This window comes from Artibeus jamaicensis, unplaced genomic scaffold, assembly GCF_021234435.1.
Source record: "Artibeus jamaicensis isolate MK-2021 breed Jamaican fruit bat unplaced genomic scaffold, CSHL_Jam_final scaffold_369, whole genome shotgun sequence".
NCBI lineage: Eukaryota > Metazoa > Chordata > Mammalia > Chiroptera > Phyllostomidae > Artibeus > Artibeus jamaicensis.
In genome coordinates, this window is record NW_026522042.1 from 23,337,641 (window position 1) to 23,360,546 (window position 22,906).

General features: G+C 46.5%; 1 protein-coding gene across 4 annotated transcripts in view; it reads left to right on the forward strand.

Annotated features, from left to right (window-relative positions):
* Nucleotides 1–22,906, forward strand: part of MYO10 (myosin X) — a 191,205-nt gene that overhangs the window by 77,480 nt on the left and 90,819 nt on the right. For 3 of the 4 annotated variants that reach the window (XM_053657372.1, XM_053657370.1, XM_053657371.1), the window contains exons 3-4: nt 4,697–4,855; nt 16,940–17,127. In XM_053657372.1, coding sequence (XP_053513347.1) covers nt 4,745–4,855; nt 16,940–17,127 — 299 coding nt within the window. In that variant the 5' untranslated portion in view covers nt 4,697–4,744. Of the gene's footprint in view, nt 1–4,696; nt 4,856–16,939; nt 17,128–22,906 lie in introns of those variants that run through there. The other variant, XM_053657373.1, reaches the window with a different exon arrangement.

Below are 22,906 nucleotides of genomic sequence, written 5' to 3' on the forward strand. Positions count from 1 at the left end.
CAGCTGGTGTTCAGGCCCTTGTCTGAGGACTGGGGGCTTCTCCATCTGTGTTGACCCTTGATTATTTCCTTATAGAACGTTCTGCATTGTTCCCAGGATGACGTCCTCCTCACAGAAATAGCTACTTTTACTGAGCTCTCATGGGTGCCAATTGCTGTGGCTTTTACCTACGTTATTTTCTTTAGTTTTCACAATAATCCTGTGAGTTAGGTATTATTATCACCTTTCTCATTTCACAGACTGGGGAGATGGTGGGCCAGTTGTGACAACCCAAACTGCTTACAGACATGACCACATGTTCCCGGGGGTGGCCGTGTGGGCAGGACAAATGAAGTGGAGAACCGCTCTGGAGGACAGTCCAGGCTAACTCGAAATGAAGTCGCCCTGGTTGAGAATGGCGTCTGTTTTCCACCTGCTCATCAGGAGAGGACATGAGATTTTTTTTCCTCTGTTTCTCTTCAACAGAGAAAGTTAGGTCTTATGACTGAGAGTTCCTAATGACTTGTAATAAGGGAAATACTGTATACGTCATTGTGTACTATAGAAAGTATTGTGTACTTGTGGTGGGGGTTGCCTTGCAGTGTGTACTATTCTAACGTTAAAAACAAAAGGGGATTGAGAACAGCTCAGCTGTTCCTGTCTAATTAATTGACTCCATGCCTTTGCATACAGAAGTGGGCAAGTGGACCCAGCCTTGGGCAAACCCACTTTGAGTTGTTTTTCCAACAGTGTTGATTGGTTTCCTTTGTTCTTGCTTAATCCAGTCCATCGTGTGACCAGTGACTTGCATTTCTATAACGGGAGCTGTTTGTTCTGAGGCCCCTTTGTCTCTGAATTGATTTCCTGTCTAATAATCTTCCATATTTTGCTCCATTTCTTAACTTTGCCACCTGTATCCTTGCTGTGCCCCGCTGAACTCAGTTTATTCTGAGTCGGGTTTTTAGGGATACATCTTGTTACCGTATTTTGGCAGTTCCTGAAAAAATTCTCTGAAAAGAATTTTATTCTTTAAACCTGGAGTTTTCTTTTCTGCTGTTTGGGAATAATCTTGTGCAGCTAATGCCCTGTTAACTGTTGCACATTGGAATGACTTTTTTTTTTAAGATTTTATTTATTTATCTTTAGAGGGGAAGGGAAGGAGATAGGGAGAGAAATATCATTGTATGGTTGCCTCTCATGAGTCCCCTGCTGGGAACTGGCCTGCAACCCAGGCATGTGCCCTGACTGGGAACCGAACTGCAGTACTCTGGTTCACAGGCCCGCGCTCAATCCACTGAGCCACACCAGCCGGGGCAGAAATGACTTTTGATAATTAGAAATTCTTGAATAAGATTATGTGTTTTATTAACTTGTTGAAATCTTTCAAATTTAATCAGGTGGTTTATTCAACCAATACAGGGTAGGGCAAAAGTAGGTATGTGGTTGTGAGTACGCAAAACACAGAGTTTATTCTTGCATTATTATTTACTGTTTATCGTATTATTTTCCGTATGGACAACTGTAAACCTACTTGTGTCTCACTCTATATGCGTGAACATCCTGAATGTCAGTGGCTGGTTCCATCCTACACTTCCTTAGGGTTTCTGCTCTAGTGTTATCTCACCTGTGAGGCTGTCCCCAAATACCTAATATAAAGTAAACCCGTCTTGGTACTTAGTCCCCTTATCTTCATGGTGTCTTCATGGACATTCCCTACCATCTGTGATGCTATAGGCTTCCTTGTATATTTGGGGGTTTTTTCTTCCCCTTAATGGAAGGTAAGCTATGTTCCCAGTGCTTAGAACACACCAGTAACTATTTGCTCCAAGGAATGGATTTTCTTAATTAATTTATCAGACACTTATTTAGTACCTCCAATGTGCCAGACATCATTCTAAGACCTTTACAGATATTAACCCATTTCTGAGCGGATGGTCATCCTGGCCTTGCCTTCACAACTCTGTTTTCCCTACCACTCCCCTCTTCTTCAAAGTAGCCATTGTTTTGAGCATCTGCGGTCCTGTACCTTCCCAGAATGTTTCTTTTTTTCTGTTCACATCCTCTTGTTTATGTAACTGTTATCTTCCATCATGCTTTCCTCTCTTTCAGGTCGTGAGGACTGTTCTAGTTCTCTTGACCTCCCCTCTGCCGGAATGGGCTTGGGCCCACGTTACGTTCTCAGTATGATCTCGAAGGTACCTGAGGAAGTCGGCGTACGATGGTGGGGAGCTCTGTCTCCAGGTCAGAGCCATTTTCTCAATGGCCATACGACCAGCTCTGATTGTTTTCCTGCGCTCACGAATCCCAGCGTGTTGAAAAACAATGAAATGTTTCCATATGATAAATATTTAATCCCTATTCATGTATCTTTCAAGTCTAACTGTTGTACAGTGTGCTTGATTATTTCCAAAAAGCAGAGTCAACATAAATACAGTCAACAGTTTTAATATTCTAAATTATTTCTGTTCTCAAATTCTGGAATTCTCCATCTGCTCTGACAGTTAGTGGGAAAAGTTGTTTGTTTCCCTGCTGGGGAGGTCGTGGTGGGGAGTTTGTAGGGGGTGAGCACGAGACAGTAGTTGTGCTGGCTTCCCTGTCGTGTCTCTGCTCCTGCGAGAAAAGTCTCCTGGGGCACTCGGGTAACCGGTCAGTTGTGTTGGCAGGAGCTCTGAGTGGGGACCTTCCCAGGAGTGCTGGGTGCTGAGAGGTGACACGCCATGTCTGTGCACACCTCAGCCAGCCAGACGGTCCCCAGGCCAGCCGGGTTCTGCTTCTGCGCCCACCTTCGTGGTCACTCCGATGGAAGGCCAAGTAACCTGCCCAGCTGTGGTGCTTCTGGAAAACCTGCCTCGTCCGACATCATGGGCATGTAGAAGAAAGCTGGGGAAGGCAGAGAGTTCCAGCTGTTTGCTTCTGGAATTTTCCAGGTTGCCCTAAAATTCCTTGTACTCTTCGCCTAAGTCTCGCTGTTTAACTTTCTTTCCACGGTATTTTAAGTGTTCCTACACTTCTGAACGTTCCTGTGAATTTTTCTTTAATATGTTGTTACCCTGCCCGTGGCACACCCCACCCTTCCCGTGCTCCTGCCCCCCCCCCGACTGCCCCAGCCTGCGGGCGCTGCCCCGTGGCAGGGCTGGCCATCCCACCCTGAGGTGGGGCCGCTGGGGCTGGCCCATCTCCTGCTCCTGGTGGGGGTCTGGGAGAGTGGCTGGTGCTCAGAAGACCTGCTGGGAGTCTGCCCTGCTTTGAGCAGAGTCTCAGGACAGCTTTCAACAACTCTTGTGGTTCACGTGGCAGAAATGCCACTGCTGAAGTTTAAATTTTTCCCTAGAAAAATAAAACATGCCATTTTCTGTGGTTTATGAAAACCATCGAATTGGTACTTTTGCTTTTTTTAGTGTGTCATTCTCTTCTGCAATAACATGCTATTTGTTCCCATGTAGGCAACTGGCCAATATTTAAAAACAGACTCCCCAGTCAAAAAGTTCTGCAAGTATTCCAGAGGTCGCACGTGTGTGTGTGTGTGCATGCGCATACGTATGCACACGTATGACGACTGCATATTTTTTGTGTCTTTTAGGTTCTTGTTTTTTACAACACATCCTGGTGTTTTTGTTTTGTTTTGAGGATGAATATAATAAAAGTGTAAAGCGAGTAAATACCAAGTAGACGCCATCATGAAATGATATGATATCTATATGAGTGTGTTTGTAAAGCTGGTCAAACTTTGGTCAACAAATGGAGCTAACTAGAAAGGGTTAATCCTAAACCAGGGCAGGTGTGAGGGAGAAATTGCCTGGTAGACGTGAGCAGTGCAGGCAAAGTCAGCGATCAGTCTCACGGTACCAGAGTTGCCTCAGCGTGCATGCCACAGCGTGTACCCGGCCCTCACCGCTGGAGTTTGGAATTTGGGGGGAGCCGGGCTGTCAAGCCAACAAACTGACTTCATTTTAAATCTGAAAGGGAGGGGACTTGTTTTGCCTAAGAATCACATGAGTGCTGTGCATCCTGATAGCGAGGGGATAGTGTCGAAGGATATTTTTCAAACATCCCTGTGCAGATGTGTTCTGATCTTTGAACAAATCTGTAGATATACAGTAGATTTATGTCACCCTTCCAGGGTTATCCAGCCTTTTGGCACCTCTGGGCCACACATTAAATACACTGCAACGCGTAAAATCACAGAAAAATGTCATAACGTTTTAAGTAAACGTATGGTTTTGTGTTGGGCCACATTCCCAGCCATCCTGGGTTACATGTGGCCTGCGGGCCTCAGGTTGGACACCCCTGAAATGGAAGAACATTATTATGAAGCTTTTAATATATGATTCCTTGTGAAACATTATGTAGTGAAACCAAATATCTTTCTAAAAGCTTGGTTAGCCAGTTTGTTAGCTGATTTACATCAGTTGGCGAAATAGGCAGAGAAACGAACTGTAAATTTACAACTTATGTGGTTCCTAAAGGATGGGGCGCCCTCGACAACGTCTTTTAAGAACACCTAGCAGCATTTGTCGAAATAATTGCTTCTTTAAAAAGAGACGGGCAGCGAAAAGAACGTGAAAAGTTCTCTACAGTTTATTTTTCAGTTGTCCAATTCATGATCTTGTTGCTGACACTGTACTGAGTTAGTATTGTCCATATTGTGTGTTCAGGAAACTTCTAGAAACACTTCATTGCTGGTAACTAAACATTTGAACTTGTCGCCCCCCGTCAGGTGTTCACGTACAAGCAGAGCACAATCACACACCAGAAGGTGACCGCCATGCAGCCTGGGAACGATGAGGGCGTGGAGGACATGGCCGCTCTGACGGAGCTGCACAGCGGGTCCATCATGCACAACCTCCACCAGCGGTACACGAGAGACCAGATTTACGTGAGTGCCACTGCACGTCTTGGGAAAAGCCCTCAAGTTCGACTGGATGTTTTGGGTTCTGTTTTTGATTTTTTTTTGAATTTTCAATAGCAGTTGACATTCAATATTAAATTAGTTTCATGTGTACAGCAGAGTGGTTAGACATTTGTATAACTGAAGAAGTGATCCCACCAAATGAATCTAGTACTGTTTTTCAAATTATTGTTCTCAAAGAGTATTTTCTGTTTTTTGACACTCTCTAGTCAATGTAAGTAAAACTGTGCATTCAGGCGTTTTACCAAATTAGAAACGTGGCTCAATAAATCACGTTCTGTGTTTACTGCCTTGATTTTATTGGAGGAATTACTTGAATTGGAGGATGATTTGACCTTCTCCGGTGCATGTGCTCTGTTGGAAGGTGTTCTGATGCACAAAGAGCAGCTCACAGCGGCCTGACTTCCTCAGTTGAGAGGGCTGGGGAAAATGTGGATTTGTAAACCAGTGGACCTGACCTTAAGCTTTTTTTTTCTCATTTTCTTCTCCTTTAATGGATTTTCTTTTTTTTTTTTCCTCTCCCCCTGGTTCTGGATCCCACCCGGGGGGGTATATGGATTCACAGGAACTCCCACCTTTCTTACTTGTGGGATCTGTTTAGAATGGAGACATGTCCATAAGAAGCAGACACTCACATGTCTCAACTTTTATGAAATGTGACTATTTCTATATTATAAAGTAATATTTAAAATTCTTATAATAACCATTTTTACATTAAAGTACATATATTACATTATCTTGTCAAGATTGGCCTGCAGATTCTATCCGTTTTTTATCTGGCTGCTTGCAGGTCTTTACAGTAAATGGGTCGACTGTTTAGTAAGTGTTTCTTTTTCTTGTCAAGTTCAAATTCATAGTTTTTTTTTAAATCTTGTAAAACCCTTCATCTTTGAATAATTTTTGCTCTTTCAGAGTTACACTCAACTGTGCTATTATCTTTGTGATTATGCTAAAGAGTAATATCAGCTTTTACAACAACTAGTAGGTGTGAACCGATGCTCGGGGCACCTTTGGAGTTGGGTTCCTCCGATTCATCTGTTGTCCCTTAGACCAGGAGAGAAGAGTTGGGACGCGGAGGAATGAGAGATTTGGGGGTTTTAGGCTTAATTTTGGTCATCTTCTTTTAAAAACATGTTTATTTGTCTTCTCTTTCCATTGTGAACGTGTCATTTTTGCCAGATCGACCTAATGTTTGCCAAATGTTTTCAAACGGCCCTGTCTAGAGAAATTTCATCATGTTGTAGTTCTCTGACTTGCTGAGTTTGCTTATATTGAGTCATCAGATTTAAAATGTTTTCCATATGTTCTTCAGAAAAGGTAATGTTCATACATGTTTATGTAAAAGTAGTCTGTGTAGTCTGTGTCTTGCATGTGCTGGTGAAACATGGTGTTCTTCCTCTGCTCCCATCTCAGCATCTCGTAGGTGACAGGGAACCCCCTGTTCCCAGCAGAGCCACACAGGCGCCCGGTCGCCACGCACCGTGCCTCTGGTTTTCCCACGGAGTGTGCCGCAGTTCCAGGTAGCTCTTTGTCTGCATGGCCCTCGCCACCCTCGGTCTGTCAGGGAGTTACTCACTTTGTCTTCCTGGAGCCAAGGCCACTGCCAGGCACCTGCTAGTTGTGCAATAAATGTGGTAAAATGTATGCCATACACATTAGAAATAACCGATTCTAGTTGATAATGAAATGTGACGCTGGAATGAAAAATGTTTTGTTGGTGTTATGTTTCTTGTAGGCGAGTATTTCCAAACTCATGTCTTTACATCTACTTACTATACATTTAGTAGTCAAGAAAAAGTCTGTCAATTAGGAGGAAAAAAAAACACCTAATGGATTTAAAAGCCAGCCTTTTAATAGTATTTTCCTCCTCCGTGACGATGACATTAAACCTGATAGCCAAATTATCCAGTGAACCCCGTGAATAGGATCTTGTTTTCTTTTTCCTGAAATGAAGATCTTTTTTCTCTCTTTTAAGGGAAAAACACAGGATTTTTGTACATGCAATTTGCAGTTCAATTCAGTTCATTTTGTCCTTACATGCCTTTCTTTAGACACTTGGGTAATTGTATTGTTATCCATAAAGCAGCCACCGTGATTTCCTTAACATCACTGAAGCTGTTGGCCAAGGGTGCCAGTACCCGTCAAACTGCCCCATCAAGACAGAACCGCCATCTGTCAGAAGAGCACAGCTTCCTGCCTTTTATCCCCACTCTAAGTAATGCCTGTCTACATGTTTAAAACAGGGAAGATGACGTGACTTGTAACGGGGTGCTATCTTTGCGGTAGCCTTTCTGGAGGTTCTAGTGGAGGATCCTGTTCCTGCTCCTTCCTGGGGCTGGGAGAGTTCAGCTGTTTGCAGTTGTAGGACTGAGGCCCTTGCTGTCCTGCTGGCTGGCAGCCAAGGCCCCCTTCCTTCACCTTCAAAGCCAGCAGTGGTAGATCAGCCCTTCTCAGGTTTCAGATCTCTGCTTCCTTCTCTGACTGTGGCTGAGAAAGGCTCTTAGCTTTTAAGGATTTGTGTGATTAGATTGGACCCACTATCTCAGAGTTTGCCACCTAGTCACATCTTCAAAGTCTTTTTGCTGTGCAGCATCACACAGTCACAGGTTCTGGAAATTCATTGTGGACATCTGGGGTGGGGACTGTTTTTCTGTCCTCAGAGGTGCCCTCCTTTGAGTCATGTTGTTGAGAACGAACTCCTGTGGATCTCTCCCCGACTCCGGGTGTTATTTGTTGGCTGTCTGGTTTGAATTTGCAGGTTACACAGCTCACTGATGAGAGGACCCATCTCCAGGTAGAGAAATCTGTTCTGTGCAGTGAAGGACCGTTAGCTGTATTCTCCTTGGGAACTGTTAGCTGTATTCTCCCTTATCTACCAGACTCCAGTAGAATCATTTCTCTAGCCCCTGGCAGCCTCTGAAAATTGAGGTAGAGAGTGATGGAGGGATAAAGCATTCCACAGACAAATCAGGGTTGGGCCCCCTTTTCTCCACTCACCTCCTCTTGGGCTCTGTATTAATTAATCTTTTGGGGTATTGGTTTTTTAACTTGGGTTTTTTTAAAAGGTCAGGTGTCATAACACCCATACCTGATAGAGCTCTTTTACAATGAAGTACGAGAGAAAGCTTTAGAACCTTTGTTAACCTTTGCACCTTTCTCCCTGTCTTATCTGATACCACCAAGTCTTTATTTCCAGAGCACCTGCCTCTCACTTGGGCACCCCGTCCCCGGGCATGGATGCCATGTGCACTGTTATGTCTGTGTCTGTAGGTCTGCCTGACTGGCCTGTTGCCGTCCTGACACGTCGATGAGAACAGACGTCCTGATGCTTGATTCCCTTCCTGGAACTCCAGGTTTCTCATGCTTCGAGGCCCACCTGGTCAGCCTTTCCCATCCTCTAGTGACTGCCCAGGTAGAAGCCCAGCTTAGTATTTCAGCTCCTCACCTGGGAGCCCATCCCAAAGTTCCACCCTGAATCTCTTGTCTCTGGGCTTTCTGCCACTGAGGCTTGCCCGTGATGGTCTCACCCATTGGAGATGGTCTGATAAGGGTCCCACCCTGCTGGTTCCACCCTCCCCTATCTCTTCCTACCACTGATGAGACCTGATAAAGACAGATACTCCCATCTGTAAGCTCCCGAAGACTCCTTGTGGAAGGGCAGGGTATGTTTGTGGTACAAGGAGATAAGAGGTGGACGAAAAGCCCTATGGAGCAGGGGACAGTAATGACACTACAAAGAGTTGGTTAGAAGGCAGGGCTAGTGAGTGAGCCACCATGCATGAAGATGGAGAGAGGAGAGTGAATTTGGTGAGGTGGCCTCACTAAATTGGGAGAAGGTTCTTTGCTTATGGAATCTGGTGTGTGTTGGGGAACTTGGAGCAATGAGATGCATTTAGGCAGGCTCGGGTCAGGGCTCCGGGAAGCAGTGGTTTTTAAGCAGGTCATGCTGCCCCCAGGGGACATTTGATATGGTCTGGGAGCACTTTTGGTTGTCATAGCTAGGGCAGAGGATGTTACTGGTGTCTGGTAGGTGGAGGCCAGGGATACTGCTAACCCCCCACGGTGTACAGGACAGCCCCATAACCGAGACTTACCTGGTCCCAGGTGTCACAAGTGCTGAAGCTGAGGAACCTTGCCTTCCTGAAGACTAGTCCGAAAAGTTCAGGCTCGGCGGCATACAGACTACACTGTCTTTGTTAAGTTTTGAAGAGAGAATTTCCCTGGGAAAAATTTAAAAGCGTTGATGGGGAAGTGACATGAGATAAGACTAGAGAGAGAGTAAGTTGGTTCAGTGAGTGTCGCAATGATTCGAGGGTGAGGAGCTGAGGGTTTTAGACCAGAGTACACATGGTTGTGAGCAAGACAAAAACAGATACGAGGAGTGTGGGGGAGGAGGCGAAGGGGTAAGGATTAGCTTTAATGACTGCCAGCCTTGTCAAGCCCAAATGGGCCTGAGAGCATGGCGCCGTCGGCCCCGGCAGCTCCTCGGGGAGAGCAGAGTGGGAAAGACAAGTTGGGTTTTGGATGCCTGGCATGCTGTGTTCTCTAGAGCCTGGATTATTTCAAATTGTCATGTACCCAGGACCTAAACACAGAGTCCTCATCTGTGGGACTCCCTCCTCCTGTAGGAGCAGATGAGGTTCCTATTGCATGGAAGATAAGCTCCACGTCCAGAAGGGAGGGACTGCCAAGCAAGGCTGTTGGGGCGGCTGGTTTCCTGCCGCATGGGAGAGAAGCCCATTCTCTGCATTATAGGGTTTGTTGCATTCTGGGCCAAGTGCGCAGAGAAGACTCCTGTCCTGCCCTGAAGGAACGGCTCCAAACCACACCAGGGAGGGAGCCGCGGGGAACTTAGAGCGCCCTGCAATTACGGGGTTGGAGACGGGGTTGGAGACGGCTCCAGAGGAAGCCGAGCTCTGTTCCACCCAGCCCTTCGGTTAGTTTGTCGGTCTTGTTGAACAAACAGTGCGGAGATCAGAATCAAACAAGCCCGTTTTAAGACATGGGGGCCGTGTGTCTAAAGATAAATGCTCGAGTCAGCACAAAAGACTCTTCACAGCTAATGTATTTTTAGGTGTTTCAAAAATACTCTCCTTTGGTTAGGTGGTGTTCCGGACTGAATCTGTGAGTGTGTTTGATGTTGTTCCTGAATTAACTTTGCAGCCTGCTTCTGTCGAGCCAGATGTCTTAGCATTTTAAAAATGCAGCAGCCCGTTGAAGACCTATTGATGGCAGGAGGCAGGTGAACCGAGTTCTCCCGTGGGGACCACGGGAGCCTGAGTGTTGGGACTGGACGTACCGCGCCGTGGAGTTTACCGTTTTGGACGTGCACATCGAAGTCTGCCTTTCATTTCCTTGAGTTGGGTTTTCCCAAAGTAGACTTTTTTCTTCAGTTTGTTTCTGCGCTTTTCCAAAGCCAGTGTCAAGTAACAGCGCGCCTCTCACGGATTCGGGGATGGCCTGATGGTCCGGATGATTAGCAGGCTTGGCATGTGTCTCATACCGGGAACAGCTGAATTCAGTGTGGTTTGTCAGGGTTTTTTTCCACATGAAATCAAGAACTGGTGTTGCCAAAAGATGATTGTAACCATCTGTTCGACTATGTATGTATTTTTAAACGTTGCCAACCATTTATGCTTTTGAGTGGCCACTTCCACATCAGCACATGATGGTGGCGATTACAAACTTTGTTTTTGTGATTTTTCTCTTCCCTGCCTCTCTTTGGGGTCATATTTCTTTCAGCAAGGAGGGAATTTTAGTCTGAAAGCCACTCAAATGAAATAGAAATGTCACCTCCTAATTTAGCCACTTGAGTTATCTGTTGTGACTGAGTTTTCTTTTCAGCAACCTTGAATGCCTAACAGGTTTTTAAAAAATTACTTTTAAATGTTTTTAATTGTTCAACTGGACAGTGATGGGAAATAGTTTGTGTTATGCAGAGGACAGAGCATGCAAACACAGTTAAAATGTGAGTTTGTTTGTTGGGTAGATGGTCAGGTCATGGGCTGCCAGTGTGTCTACATTGATTCAGCCCTGCCTCTGGCTCAGGATGAATGTTGGGCCCCAAGGATGCAAAATGACTCTTGCTCAAGTTAGTAGTTTCTTGAAAGATCGGATAAATGAAGACACTGCCTCTCTAGCACCTCCGAGTTTATTGGTGAAGACAGACACAGCACACCAATGACAGATAGCTCAGGGTGACAATGAGTGTGATCAAAACTACTTACTAGGAACACAGAAAGAATGACCCTTGGAAGGAGGACGTGAGGGGAGGGGTCAGAGTGATTCTCCGCTGAGGTGCTCTAGTTATGCTGAGTTTTAAAGTATTAGTTGGAGAATTTGGTCAAGGACAGTGGCTCTTTCCTGGCTAAAGGTGGGCATGGTATTGTGTGATGTGATGCCGATGTCCAGCTGCAGGACATCGAAGATGCAGGAACAAAGTTTGGGTGCAGCTGGCTGGCAAGGTGGTTCAAAGCAGGCGAGGAAGGGCCCTGTGTGTGCATGTTAGGGACCTGGAATTTATTCACAGGGGGCAACTTTGAACAGGAGTTCTTGGAAAGCTCACTCTGGCTGCCGGGTGATGAGGGAGTGCGGGAGGTATCCGGTCTAGGAGGAGAGGAGGCCAGCAGACCAGATGGGAAACGATGCGGTTCAGTTGGAACCGGTCCTGGGAAAGTTCTGAGTTCAGAAGATACTGAGAGGTAAAATCCTAAGTGACTGAGCCGAGGGGGCAGGTGGGATGATTTCTACAGGATGAGCCCTAGATCTCTGGATTAATCATTTGGACAGACATGGCGCCATTTGTCGTGATGTGACTATGAGAAGAAGCAGGTATTTGGGGAAACGAGCCCCGTCCGTGTTGAGTTGGAGCCGAGGGGCATTGGAGTGAAGATGTCCAGTGGGCCACTGAGTATACAGGTCTGTAATTTAAAACAAGCTGCGTTCAAGATAAAGATTCCGGAAGTAATTCGTTGCCGCATTTAGCTGAGATGAGGGAGAAGGAGGGCAAGAGGAGAATGGTCGGTGGCTAACAGCTTCGCTTCTTAGCAGGGCCTTCCCTTTGGGAAAGTCTACCGCGCACTCACTCGAATCAGTTTCCCTGGAGCGTTTCACACGACTTGGTCTGCATCCAGCTTTTCAGGACCACAGGATGAAAAGCAGTTGCGGTTTTATTTTCATTAACAAAATCAGTCATAAATACCTCCGATTTATGTAGCAGTTTCACATAGCAGTCATGTGGGATTACAGAGGATGTGTTGTTATTGCTGATCAGAACTTAGGCCCAGAGGGGTTGAGCAGTGTCCCAGGGACCCTCGCTCCAGGCTGAGGACCTCCAGTCTTCGGACTTGGCCAGGGCTTGCGGTCTCCATCATCTGCCCCTGTGTTGGGAGGGCGACTCCCCAGCAGTAGCTCGGGCCACGCCACATCCACGCGCAGCTCTGGGCTGAGGCCACTGGTCATTTTTTCTTATTTGTAGTTGATTTTTTTCCCCTTTGGTGGAGGGTTAGAGACTTCGTGTTATACCCTGGTGCCTCTTGAAAACCTTGAATTGGTAGATTTTGGATTGAAGAAATAGAGTGAGTTCCTCCCAGCATTTTGAAGCAATATGTGCTCCAGCTGTTCCAGATTATTAAAATGGGCAAGAAGTGTATTTTTTGGTGAGTTATATGGAACTTTTCTGACTAGAAAAAAGTTTTATGTGCTTCAAAATAGAATGTACTTTCTATTTCAGAAAAAGCCGTTAAAAGGATCAGGCTAGTCATTCTCGCGGGACTTAGAACCAGCATGGGAAAACCAGCACCTGGTCCCACCTTGTGCTGGAGAGTTGCACGTGTCCAGCATCTAACAGGAGAGTGTTATCAGGGCCGCTTTTAGAGCAGTTAAAAATGCCTAGAGGGGTGGGTGGTACAGGAGGGCAACAGATGTTGCCTCGTAGCTCTTCGCGTTTCTTAGTACCTTTTCTCTTTGCTCCCTTGGGACCTAATTTCAGTTGGGCCCTTCTCTCAGCCGCCTCTGTCCCCAGTTACCGTTTTGACTTTTTATCACCTGTTGAACTTTCCTTACTATTCAACACATCTGTTGCTCATTTAGTGACAAAAATCATTCTCGCGAAGTGGCATATTTCAGGTAGTGGGGAAAAAGGAGACGTCTCGGGCAGTGTCTATTTTTGCTGGTGGACCGACCTCTGAGGCTTGGGACAGTGTCCTTTGAGTAAAGCATTGGGAGCTATTGCTGTCATCACCCTGTTGTCTTCCACTTGGTTCTAGGCAGGTTCATAAGTACTCTTTGGTGTGTACAGGAGCCCAAGCAATAGGAACTCAGTGAGTATGTGAAGACCCCTCAGGGTACTGAAGCACCCCCTCCCCCCCACCTTCTGTCACTGTAATGAGAATAATTGATTAGGATGTGGGTGTGTCCCGTTACATTTTTGGAGCCTTGCAAACTGCCATCTTGAATATTCCCGTGGTTGACCCTAGAGGTCGTGGGAGCCGTTGAAGAGTTTTAAGTAGGAGAGTTTTGTCTTCAGAAGTTTGTTTGTCAAGTGTGGAGCTTGACCTGAGCACACAGGTTCGTGTGGGAAATTAGGGAGGAAGGAGGCTTTTGTGGACATTTAAGCAAGTGAGGTCAGGGCGGAGGACATGGAGGGGAAGGGGAATGATTCCGGAGCTGAGTGAAGGTGGAGCTTACAGGACGTGGAGACATTGGCCACTGACGACGAGGCTGCGCAGAGTCTGGGATGATTGCCATTCCGTACGTGGGTGGGTGGTGGAAGGGGTCACGCAGACCCACAGTGTGACACGCCAGGAACCCAGGATTCCATGCCCGTTCTGTCACTGGCTCTGCGACTGTCGCGCACTGGTTAGCATCCTTCACCTGTTTCTTCATCTGTCAAAGGAGGCAGACAGCAGCCTCTGCCCTGCCCACATCTCAAGGTTATATTGGAGCAGGCGAGGGCATGCGCCGAAGTGATTATGAAGGTAGTGTTGCCTCTGTGCCCACAGGTATGGAATGTCAGGTAGAGTTGTTGTGGGAGCATGTAGGATTACTTGTCCTGGGACAAGGCTCGTGACACGCCTTTAAAGAAATGACTTGGGTCATTAGTAAGAACGTAAAACTGTGAAACTTGAGCCTTCTTCTTTTAAGAGCCTAATTTACCCTGGTACTAAATGGAGTTTCTTATAGTAGAGAGGGATTTTTAACTTTAAATGAGGCAAGTGTTCTTGTAATCAGAAAAAAAAAAAACTGGGTTCTCTCTGCATACCAGCCAAACACATTTACACATTCTTTTATTTTTCCTTTCCTTCCCTTCCCTTTCCTCTCTTTTCTTTAAATCAGAGATTTTAGATGATTGCATTTGGCTCATGGTCTGGTTGTTTGCTCTCCCTGTTGATACATGGGAATCCATCTGTTGAGGTTATTATCAACGACGACATATATATTTATTATTTGAACTCTGATGAGATGATGTTGTCCCTGAATTCTAAATGCCTCCTGTTCCTCCCTTACCGAAAGGTCTGTAATTTGCCACCAGAGCCCTTTTCTTTCTCAGTTTGGGTTGAAACCTGAAGGTGTGTATTCCAAGACTTTGCATTAATGTTAAGGAGCATGATGCATCTTGTTATTTCTGGATATGTGAACTTGTGTGTCTGGCTCCTTTAATTCAGTACAGTGTCCTCAGGCTCATCTGCATTGTAGCATGTGTCAGTGCTTCAATCTTTTCTTGATGGAATATTCCATTGCATGGATCTAGCACATCTTGTCGACCTGTCTCTCTGGTGATTGACATTTAGGGTATCATGAATAATGCTGCTATATCTGTGTTAGAGTACCTGTTTTTAATTCGCTTGGGCATATACCTAGAGGAGGAATCATTGGGTCATATGGTAATATCTCTTTTACGTTTTTAACCTTTTTTGGTTCAGTATATTTCCAAAGCACATTACAGACCCCCTTACATTTTTGACCAGTTGTATGGAACATAGAATGCTTTGCTTGACGTTCCTGGCAGTCGCTATGAATATAAATGACTACAAATTGCTGTAATGTGCTGCAGATGCTCTCAGGATGTTTGGACTTTGTGCCGAGTGTTTCCTGCCTTTTTCTTGCTCTGCTGTGTCGCCCAGACTTGCCTGTGATGGAGAGAAGGCTCTGGCATCAGGGCGCCTGGGCTCAAAATCTCACCGCTACCACTTACTCGGTGTGTGACTGACTGTACATGGATTTTTCTCTTTATGCCTCAGTTTCCTCACCAGAAAAACAGGGTAGTGATGCTTTGACCCTCCCAGGGTTACTGTGAGTGTTAAAGGGGTCAGGCCCTCTGAATTAGTCTGCGAGGGCTGTCCTAACAAAATGTCACTGTCCCGGTTGCTTAACCCACAGAAATGAAATTTCTCACAATTTCTTTGATTTTAGAAGTCCAAAATCAAAACGCCTGGCAGGGTTGATTACTTCTGAGGGCTCTCGTCTTAGCTTACAGATGGCCACATTCTTGCTGTGTCCTCATGCTGGTTTTTTAAAAAATCTTCACCAGAGGACATGCTTATTGATTTTAGAGAGAGTAGAAGGGAGGGGGATAGGGAATGAGAGAGGAAGAGAAATATCTCTGTGAGAGAGAAACATCAATTGGTCGGCCCTCATACACACCCCAGCTGGGGACCAAGCCAGCAACCTAGGCCTATGTCCTGACCGGGAAGCAAACCCAAGACCTTGTGGTTTATGGTACAACACTCCAACTCACTGAGCCACACTGTCCAAGACCTCACATGGTCTTTATTTATGCACACTCATTCCTGATGTGTCTCTGGGTATCCAGATCTTTTTCTTACAAGAACAGCAGTCATGCTGGACTAGTGCCCACCCTAATAGTGAACTTAAACATTTCTTTAAAGGTCATCTGTCCATAGAGGGCATAGTCATATTTTTAGGTAGTGAGGATTTAGGGCTTCAGCGTAGGGATTTAGCCCCTAACCCCCCTGAAGCCCTTGGCATGGCACACATGTGCCATGGAAGCTGGCTGGTCGGTGGCGGCTGCAGGACTCTGCCTCCTCCCCTCCTGACTGGCTTCTTTGGTTGGGTCTGAGCGCAGGAACCAGCCAGCCGAGCTTCATTAGTGTTTCTTGCAGAAGTCCAGGTCCGTGTGGAGGAGACATAGGGCGTTCCATTTTAATAACTCAGTGGCCTCTGTCTTGCTGCTCTGAAGATGTTGCTTAATTTCTGGCCTGGCTTTTGTTCCAGAAAGGCAGGCTTGTCCATCTGCTAAGTTCCAGGTAAGTGATACAGAGTTTCAGGAGGTGTTTGAGATTGTTGAATACTGAGTATTCTCAGAATGGTGGTGTCACCTTTTAAATGTTGATGTTGAATACACATAACACCAAATTACCAGTTTGAGTATTTTTAAGTGTGCCACTGAGTGCATTAAATACATTTGCATTGTAGGGGCGATCACTTTGTAAGTTATACAAATGTCTAATCATGGGGTTGAACATCTGAAACTAATACAATGTATATCAACTGAAATTTAAAAGTAGAAAATATTTTTAAAATCACATTGGCAATGTTATGCAACCATAAGCCCTATCTCCAGGTCTTCACCATCCCGAACAGAAGCTCTGTCTCCATTAAACTGTAGCTCTCCCCATTCCTCTCTGTCCGCCAGCTGACAAGTCCAGGGTTAAGGGGCCCCAGGGGACAGGGATTCGGGCCTGGGCTGCTTCACCATCCTCTTTCTCTTATTTTCCCTTCATAGCAAGTCCTCTTTGAAACGGCTCATTCATTTGTACAGAATGACCAGAGTTTGTCCCAAAGAGTCATAGGAAAAGTGCACTCAGTGGGGAGCAGAAGTCCTCTTTCCCCTGAGGGGACACTCAGGTGGGTTTTTCTAGAGCTCAGGCTTTAGTGACATGTGGCAGCTCCTTCCGGTCTCAGCAGGCAGCTGCGTGGAGGAGCGCAGACTCTGTCCCTGTGCCTGTCCCAGCGTGGGTAGAGGTGCGAAGCCCTTGCTCGGTGACTCCTCCCTGCGCCGCGTGCAACTGGGTGTCCTTGTGCTTGCAGACCTACATCGGTTCCATCATTGCCTCCGTGAACCCCTACAAGACCATTCCCGGCTTGTACGAGCGTGCCACCATGGAGCGCTACAGCAAGAGCCACTTGGGCGAGCTGCCCCCACACGTCTTTGCCGTTGCTAACGAGTGTTACCGCTGCCTTTGGAAGCGCCATGACAACCAGTGTGTCCTCATCAGGTAACCAACCAACTAACCAGCCGGGAGGCTGGAGAGGGGACCTTGGGAGAGGCAGCAGCCTTGCAAACCCACCCGAGGAGTCACTACAGGCAGTGCTTTCCCAGCCAGCCCCCACCCCTACTCTGCTGAGCCCATGGCTGCAGAACCCTCCCGAGTGCCTCAATTTCTCAGATGAAGCTTTCGTTTTGAAAAGCTGGATAACCACAGCTTTCAGAAGACAGGAGGAGCTCATGTAGAAAAGGCAAGGTGTTCTACGTTGGTTGACATTTGTCCTCGGAATCATTATGCCGTTTGTTTGCCCTTTTTTATTTGCCTCGATTATTCTTTAGTTCATTCCATCCAGCTGTGAGGTGCGCTCTCACAGTGGATTTGAGGAAGTGTTGCCGCCTCCTTTCCATTGAAAATGTTTGGTGCTCCGGAGTGCTGGGCCAAATGCTTGTGTGGCTGAGCAAGGCTTCTCTTTTCTCTCATTCAATGCAATTACTCTGGAGATGGAATCTCCCCCAAATGGGAGAATTTTTTGTGGTTTTAATTAGATGCTCCTAAAGTGTGCCTTTGAGTTGGCTACAGCAAAGGGACTATTACGTATATGTTAAGGCAATGATAGAAGGGCCTGCTTATTGTATCTAATGTTTTTGGTGAGGGAGAAGGAGGGGGTCTCAACATTATCTGTTTCAGCGGACTCTAACTCATTTACTAAACCACCAGAAGCCCTACTCTCAAGGCCTTTATTACTAGGAACTGTCTGAAAAAGAAATAGAATCTCTTTCTTTAAAAATGCTTTAGTGATGGTAACTAATTCACAGTGCCTCGTCACCTATATTCTAGTGAAATCTGATTGGATCTTCCTGTGCACTGTTTATATTGGCACCTGTGCTGGGGGTCAGAACACCCCGGGAAGGCATCCAAGAACTGTGAGCCGAATGTCACTCTCAGTGCGGTTTCCATGGAGTCTCCAGACCCTTCACTCCCGCATCCTCCAGGCATCCACTCCTGGAGCACGGCTCTTACTGGGAACCAGGGGCGTATAAACAGGGCTGCGGAGGGAAAAAAGATTTTGACATCTGACTTATTAAATGGCTTTTTAGTCCCAACTTGTACCAAAATAATTATGGTTATTCAAGAGGAAAAGGGTGTTTGGATTTGGGGAGGATAATAAGTAAGACCCCACCTACCCTCCTGATTTCTGATTCAGTGGAAGTCAGGCACAGGACACAGATGGACGACCATATGGCAGCTTCAGACTTCCAGCCAGTCAGAGTCGCTAACATTGCAGCCCCAAATTAGACAGACTTACCTGGTCGTGGGTATAGGCAGGTAACTGGAGGCCATAGTCCCCGTGGGAAAGCAGTTCCCAGATGGTAAGGAACTGACCAGTCCTTCCCCCAGTTCACCTGTCAGAGAAGCCACTTCTGTTCCTGGGGCGGGAAAGGGGTCCTGGAGGGACAGACATTCCAGAGGAGGTCCTACATCGAAACCTCAGGGAAGGGAAATGGAGGGGACCCCCGCCAGGGACATTTGTGAGGGACTCGCCCTGCCCTGCGTGGTATCTGACTGAAGATGGGTAAGAAGTAAAAGCTGCCCTTCTTTGAAGGAGTAACTGTATCGGCCACTGTGCCAAGCACTTTACAGGAATGACTCACTGGAACCTTCCAACAGCCCTTTGATTCGGAAGCTGTGTATGACACCCACACACAGAAAACCATCGTCAGGGGTTGTGTTCTTCTTACTGGTGGTTTCTACCCACGCCCTTGTTCTTGGGTCCTTGCTTTTGTAACAACTCAGCATGATATGAACGAAAAATCAGTGCCTTGCTCATTCATGTCCTCTTCCCCCCTCCGCCCCCCCCACTTCTCTCTGCCTCCTCCTTTAAGAGGAGGGAAACATCTGGGCTGATAAATGCTCTTTTCTCCATCATCTTATTGGTGGGTGCAAATGCGCTTTGCTGTGGAAACCACTCGGACAGAGGGACTGTCAGTTTTTTCGGTTAAGTCAATATGAATGATTACAGCTCAAAGTTAACGAATTGCCTTGCGTCGTATTTATTATATTGTAACTTCCCTTCCGACCAGAAGCACTATTAGTGGTTCTTTCAGATGACTTCATGAAAGTTCAGAAGTTAGAATTGAAGATCATTATTTCAGCATCCAGAATCTAATTTAATAAGGTTAACGGAAATCTATTTTAGGAAGATCGAATTGTATTCCACACTTAGGTACTTGAATATTTATCGTTGATGATGGCCTGTGCTTTTACCACTTTGAGCAGGGAAAAATGGGAGCTTGACTTGCAAGACAGAGCAGCTTAAGAAGAAAGCCTAACATCAAATGAGATCACTGTGCGCATGTGTGCGTGTACAATAAAACAGAGAAAGGCAGCATTTTTGTGCCAAAGACTCCAGTCTTTAAAAGTCAGGTGGAGAAGGTTGGGGGGGGTGGACCCCAAACAGAAAGCTCCCACTGTGTCAGGCTGATGCGAAAAAACGAACTGCATTTATCCAAATTAACTCAGGAAACAGTCTTGAAAAACAGATTTCTCATTAAAGTGTGTTTTGGTTTTTAATAGCTCTCTACAGCAGGGTTTTTTTTTTTTTTAGTGGGGGTTGGGGCTGTGGGCATTAAGAGAAAATTGAGTAGAAAAATAAAAATTGCGGAATATAGGAGCCCTGTTTAGATTTCCTCAGGCATAATCTGCCCCCTGGTGGCTGCAGCGTGTTTTACTACTTTCAAAACACGCTGATCCCTGTTACGTTGGAAAATCAGCCTGCTTGGAATGAGACGGGACTCCTAGAGCAATTCTTCCCTCACTCTGTGAGCCTGCCTCAGCTACGGCCCGGCTGGCCGGTGCCAGCGCCGAGTCTCCAGGCTGCTAGTCCAAGCCAGCTTCGTCCACAGTCCTTTACCTCTCTCATGCTTATTTACCTTTTTGTGCCTATTTAAATGAATGCTGATGCTGTTATTGTTTTTAAAGTATAAATATATAAGTTTAAAACTTACTTGAGAATTGTTTCTTCATGTGCCTGACCAGGTCAGCATTTGGTCTTGGTTAATCTAGTACATTGTGCACTGATGTCAGTTTTTCATTCATTGTATTGGGCAGGCAGAGTTTGGTAGCATGACCTGTTAAGATAACATAGTGCAGGCCAGGCGTGAAGCTCATTCACCTTGGCCAGGGACAGCGTCTGGTAAGAGGGCCAGCCTTCAACAGCTGCCAGTCAAAGGATGGATAGAAGGAGCAACCGTGGTTTGGGACCTCTGCTTCCTTTGTGTCTTATGGTTTTCCAAAACCAAAGTGATTTCTTAACTATGTCTTTTATATTCTGGAATGCTAATTGGGTGTTTGGGTTTTTTTTTTCTTGGAACATATTTAGAAATGATTGAGCAACAGTGAACAAAACTTGCATCCTGGGTGAGAAAGGTACCAATGCTGAGGTCACACACCAGATTTCTGTGCTAGGCTTTAGGGGTTTAAAAAAAAGAGGAAGACCTGACCACCGCCCTTCAGAAACTTATATTCTGGTGGGAAGACACTAGTGTAAATGACTTTAATACAGCCTCCCAAATACTATAATAGAAGTAAGGCTGCCCAGAGAGGTAGTAGTAGATATTCCAGAAGGAGTCAAGAAGATGTTTCATAGAGAAAGTGACATGTGTCTGCGGCCCCACCACCCTGAATGTGCCCAGTCTCGTCTGATCTCGGAAGCTAAGCGGGGTCAGGCCTGGTTAGTACTTGGATGGGAAGAAGTGACACGTGATCACATAGGAATAGAGCCAGTGGAGAGGAGAGGAAGGGCACAGAGGCATTTGCTGAAACAGGTATCTAGCAAAACGAGGATAGTTGGGAAATGGAGACGTACGCCTGTGAGGCTGTGGGGTTTATCCAGTGGCATGAAGGAGCTGGGAAAGACCATGGAAGGGAAATGGCAGTAATTAAAAAGAAAAGAATTTAAGATAATTGAGAGGACAAGTTGTGTGTAATCCTCAGAGAAGCCCAACAGGCATTTTCTGCTGGGGAGCTGAAGCTGAGAGCTGTTGAGTCACTTGCTAAGGAGACCAGTAGTGAACAACAGACCCGGGATTTGAACTTGAGTCTCCCTGTGTTCATTTCAGAACAGAATCCTCATTCTTGAAGGGTTTTGTCCTGCTTGCCTAAGACTTGTGGACTGAATCCTCTAGACAGTAGTAGAGAAGTGTCCTTGGTCTTCTACAAGCAAGAGAGTGACCAGTGTGCACTTTGAGAAAATCACGTGAATTGGGAGGATTTGATCGACAGGATGGAGACGTCTGGGGGGGTGTCAGCAAAGAATTCTGGAAAGGGCAGAGCGTGTATATTTCAGGCTTTGTGTGATCTCTCAACCATTACAACCGTTCAGCTCCACTGTGGGTGTGCAAATGCATTTATAGATGGTGCACAAGTGAATGTCTAGGCTGTGTTCTGACAAAACCTTACTTACAGAAGCAGGCAGCGGAGCACGTTTGGACCACGGCTCGTGGACGCACCTGCGCTGGTCTGGGAGACCGGCCTGTGGGACGGAGAGAGGGCTGATCCCACCAGTGGCCCTTTCCTTCCTGCGTGGCATCGCCCCTCCTTTCCTGCAACTTTGCTCCCCCTTTGACGTCCCCCTGCCCTGATTCTTTGGCCTCTCCCTTTCTCCTGGGTATTTGGCATCATCATCAAAACTTTCTAGTTTGTTCCATATTTTTAAAAAGTAGACGCCTGGTTGCACAGTCCCTTCACCACGTGTGCCCCGGTCTCCTCCCTGGCCTCCACCACTCTGGGTTTCCTCCTCCTCTCCTAGGACACCTGCCTTTCCTCCCACCTTCATGACCTGCCCGCCCCCCGCCTTAAACACCCGTCCTGCCACTTTCTCCCCTGAGTTCCAGACGTGTCCACGTGCCCCCAGGGTGTCATCACAGAGATGTTCCATGGGCCTTTCGGGGAGCGGCATGTCCTAAATTCATCCTGTTTTTTCTCCCAGAAATGTGTTGCTCTTCTCATGCTTTGCCTTTTCAGCCAGTGAACTTTGTGATCTACCAGGTCCTAAGCCTGAGATCAAGAAGTTGTTCTTAGAGCTAGAATTCACCCCCCTCCCTGATTAAGGTAAAATTACGTGTAGCAGAGTGTACTGATTTCACGTGTACAGTTTGACGAACGTTGAGAAACGTGCACTCCTGTGTTACCAACACCCAGATCATCGTGCTCTTGAGCTCCCTGGGCTCTCAGGGTCATTCCCCACGCCTCCCTGTCACTTACCAACCACCCTCCCACCCAGGACCACCTGCTCTCCCTTGCCTTTGTCCCTCCACAGCCTGTCCTCTGCCTGTCACTTCTGATCTCCACTCGCACATTCGTCTCCCCGCTTCCTCTCTTCCTTCCCTCCACCCATTCTCCACACTCTGTGCTCTACACAGTGACTCTTTAAACCTTACGCCTGATCGTGGCCTTCTCCTGCTTAACAGCTGTCTCGTGACTTCCCATTCTGCCAGTAAAAAAATTCTCAAAATGTTTAAAATGGCCTGCGAGGCCCCACATCAGTAGTTTGGGTTGTTTTTCTTTCTCTTTTTCATATTCACCATCATCTTTACGTTAAGTGGAAGCTCATTGTGGTGGACGTGTTTCCTCCGGAGCCCGTGCTTGTGTTTGCAATCCTGTTGGCACCAGGAGTTGGGACTCTTAATTGCCCCGGACGAATGAGAAAAGCGTAGGGCTGGGTAGGTGAGTGATGTGTTTGCTCTCAGTGGAGGTGAAATAGCATCGTAATTGCTGCACGGGTTACTGT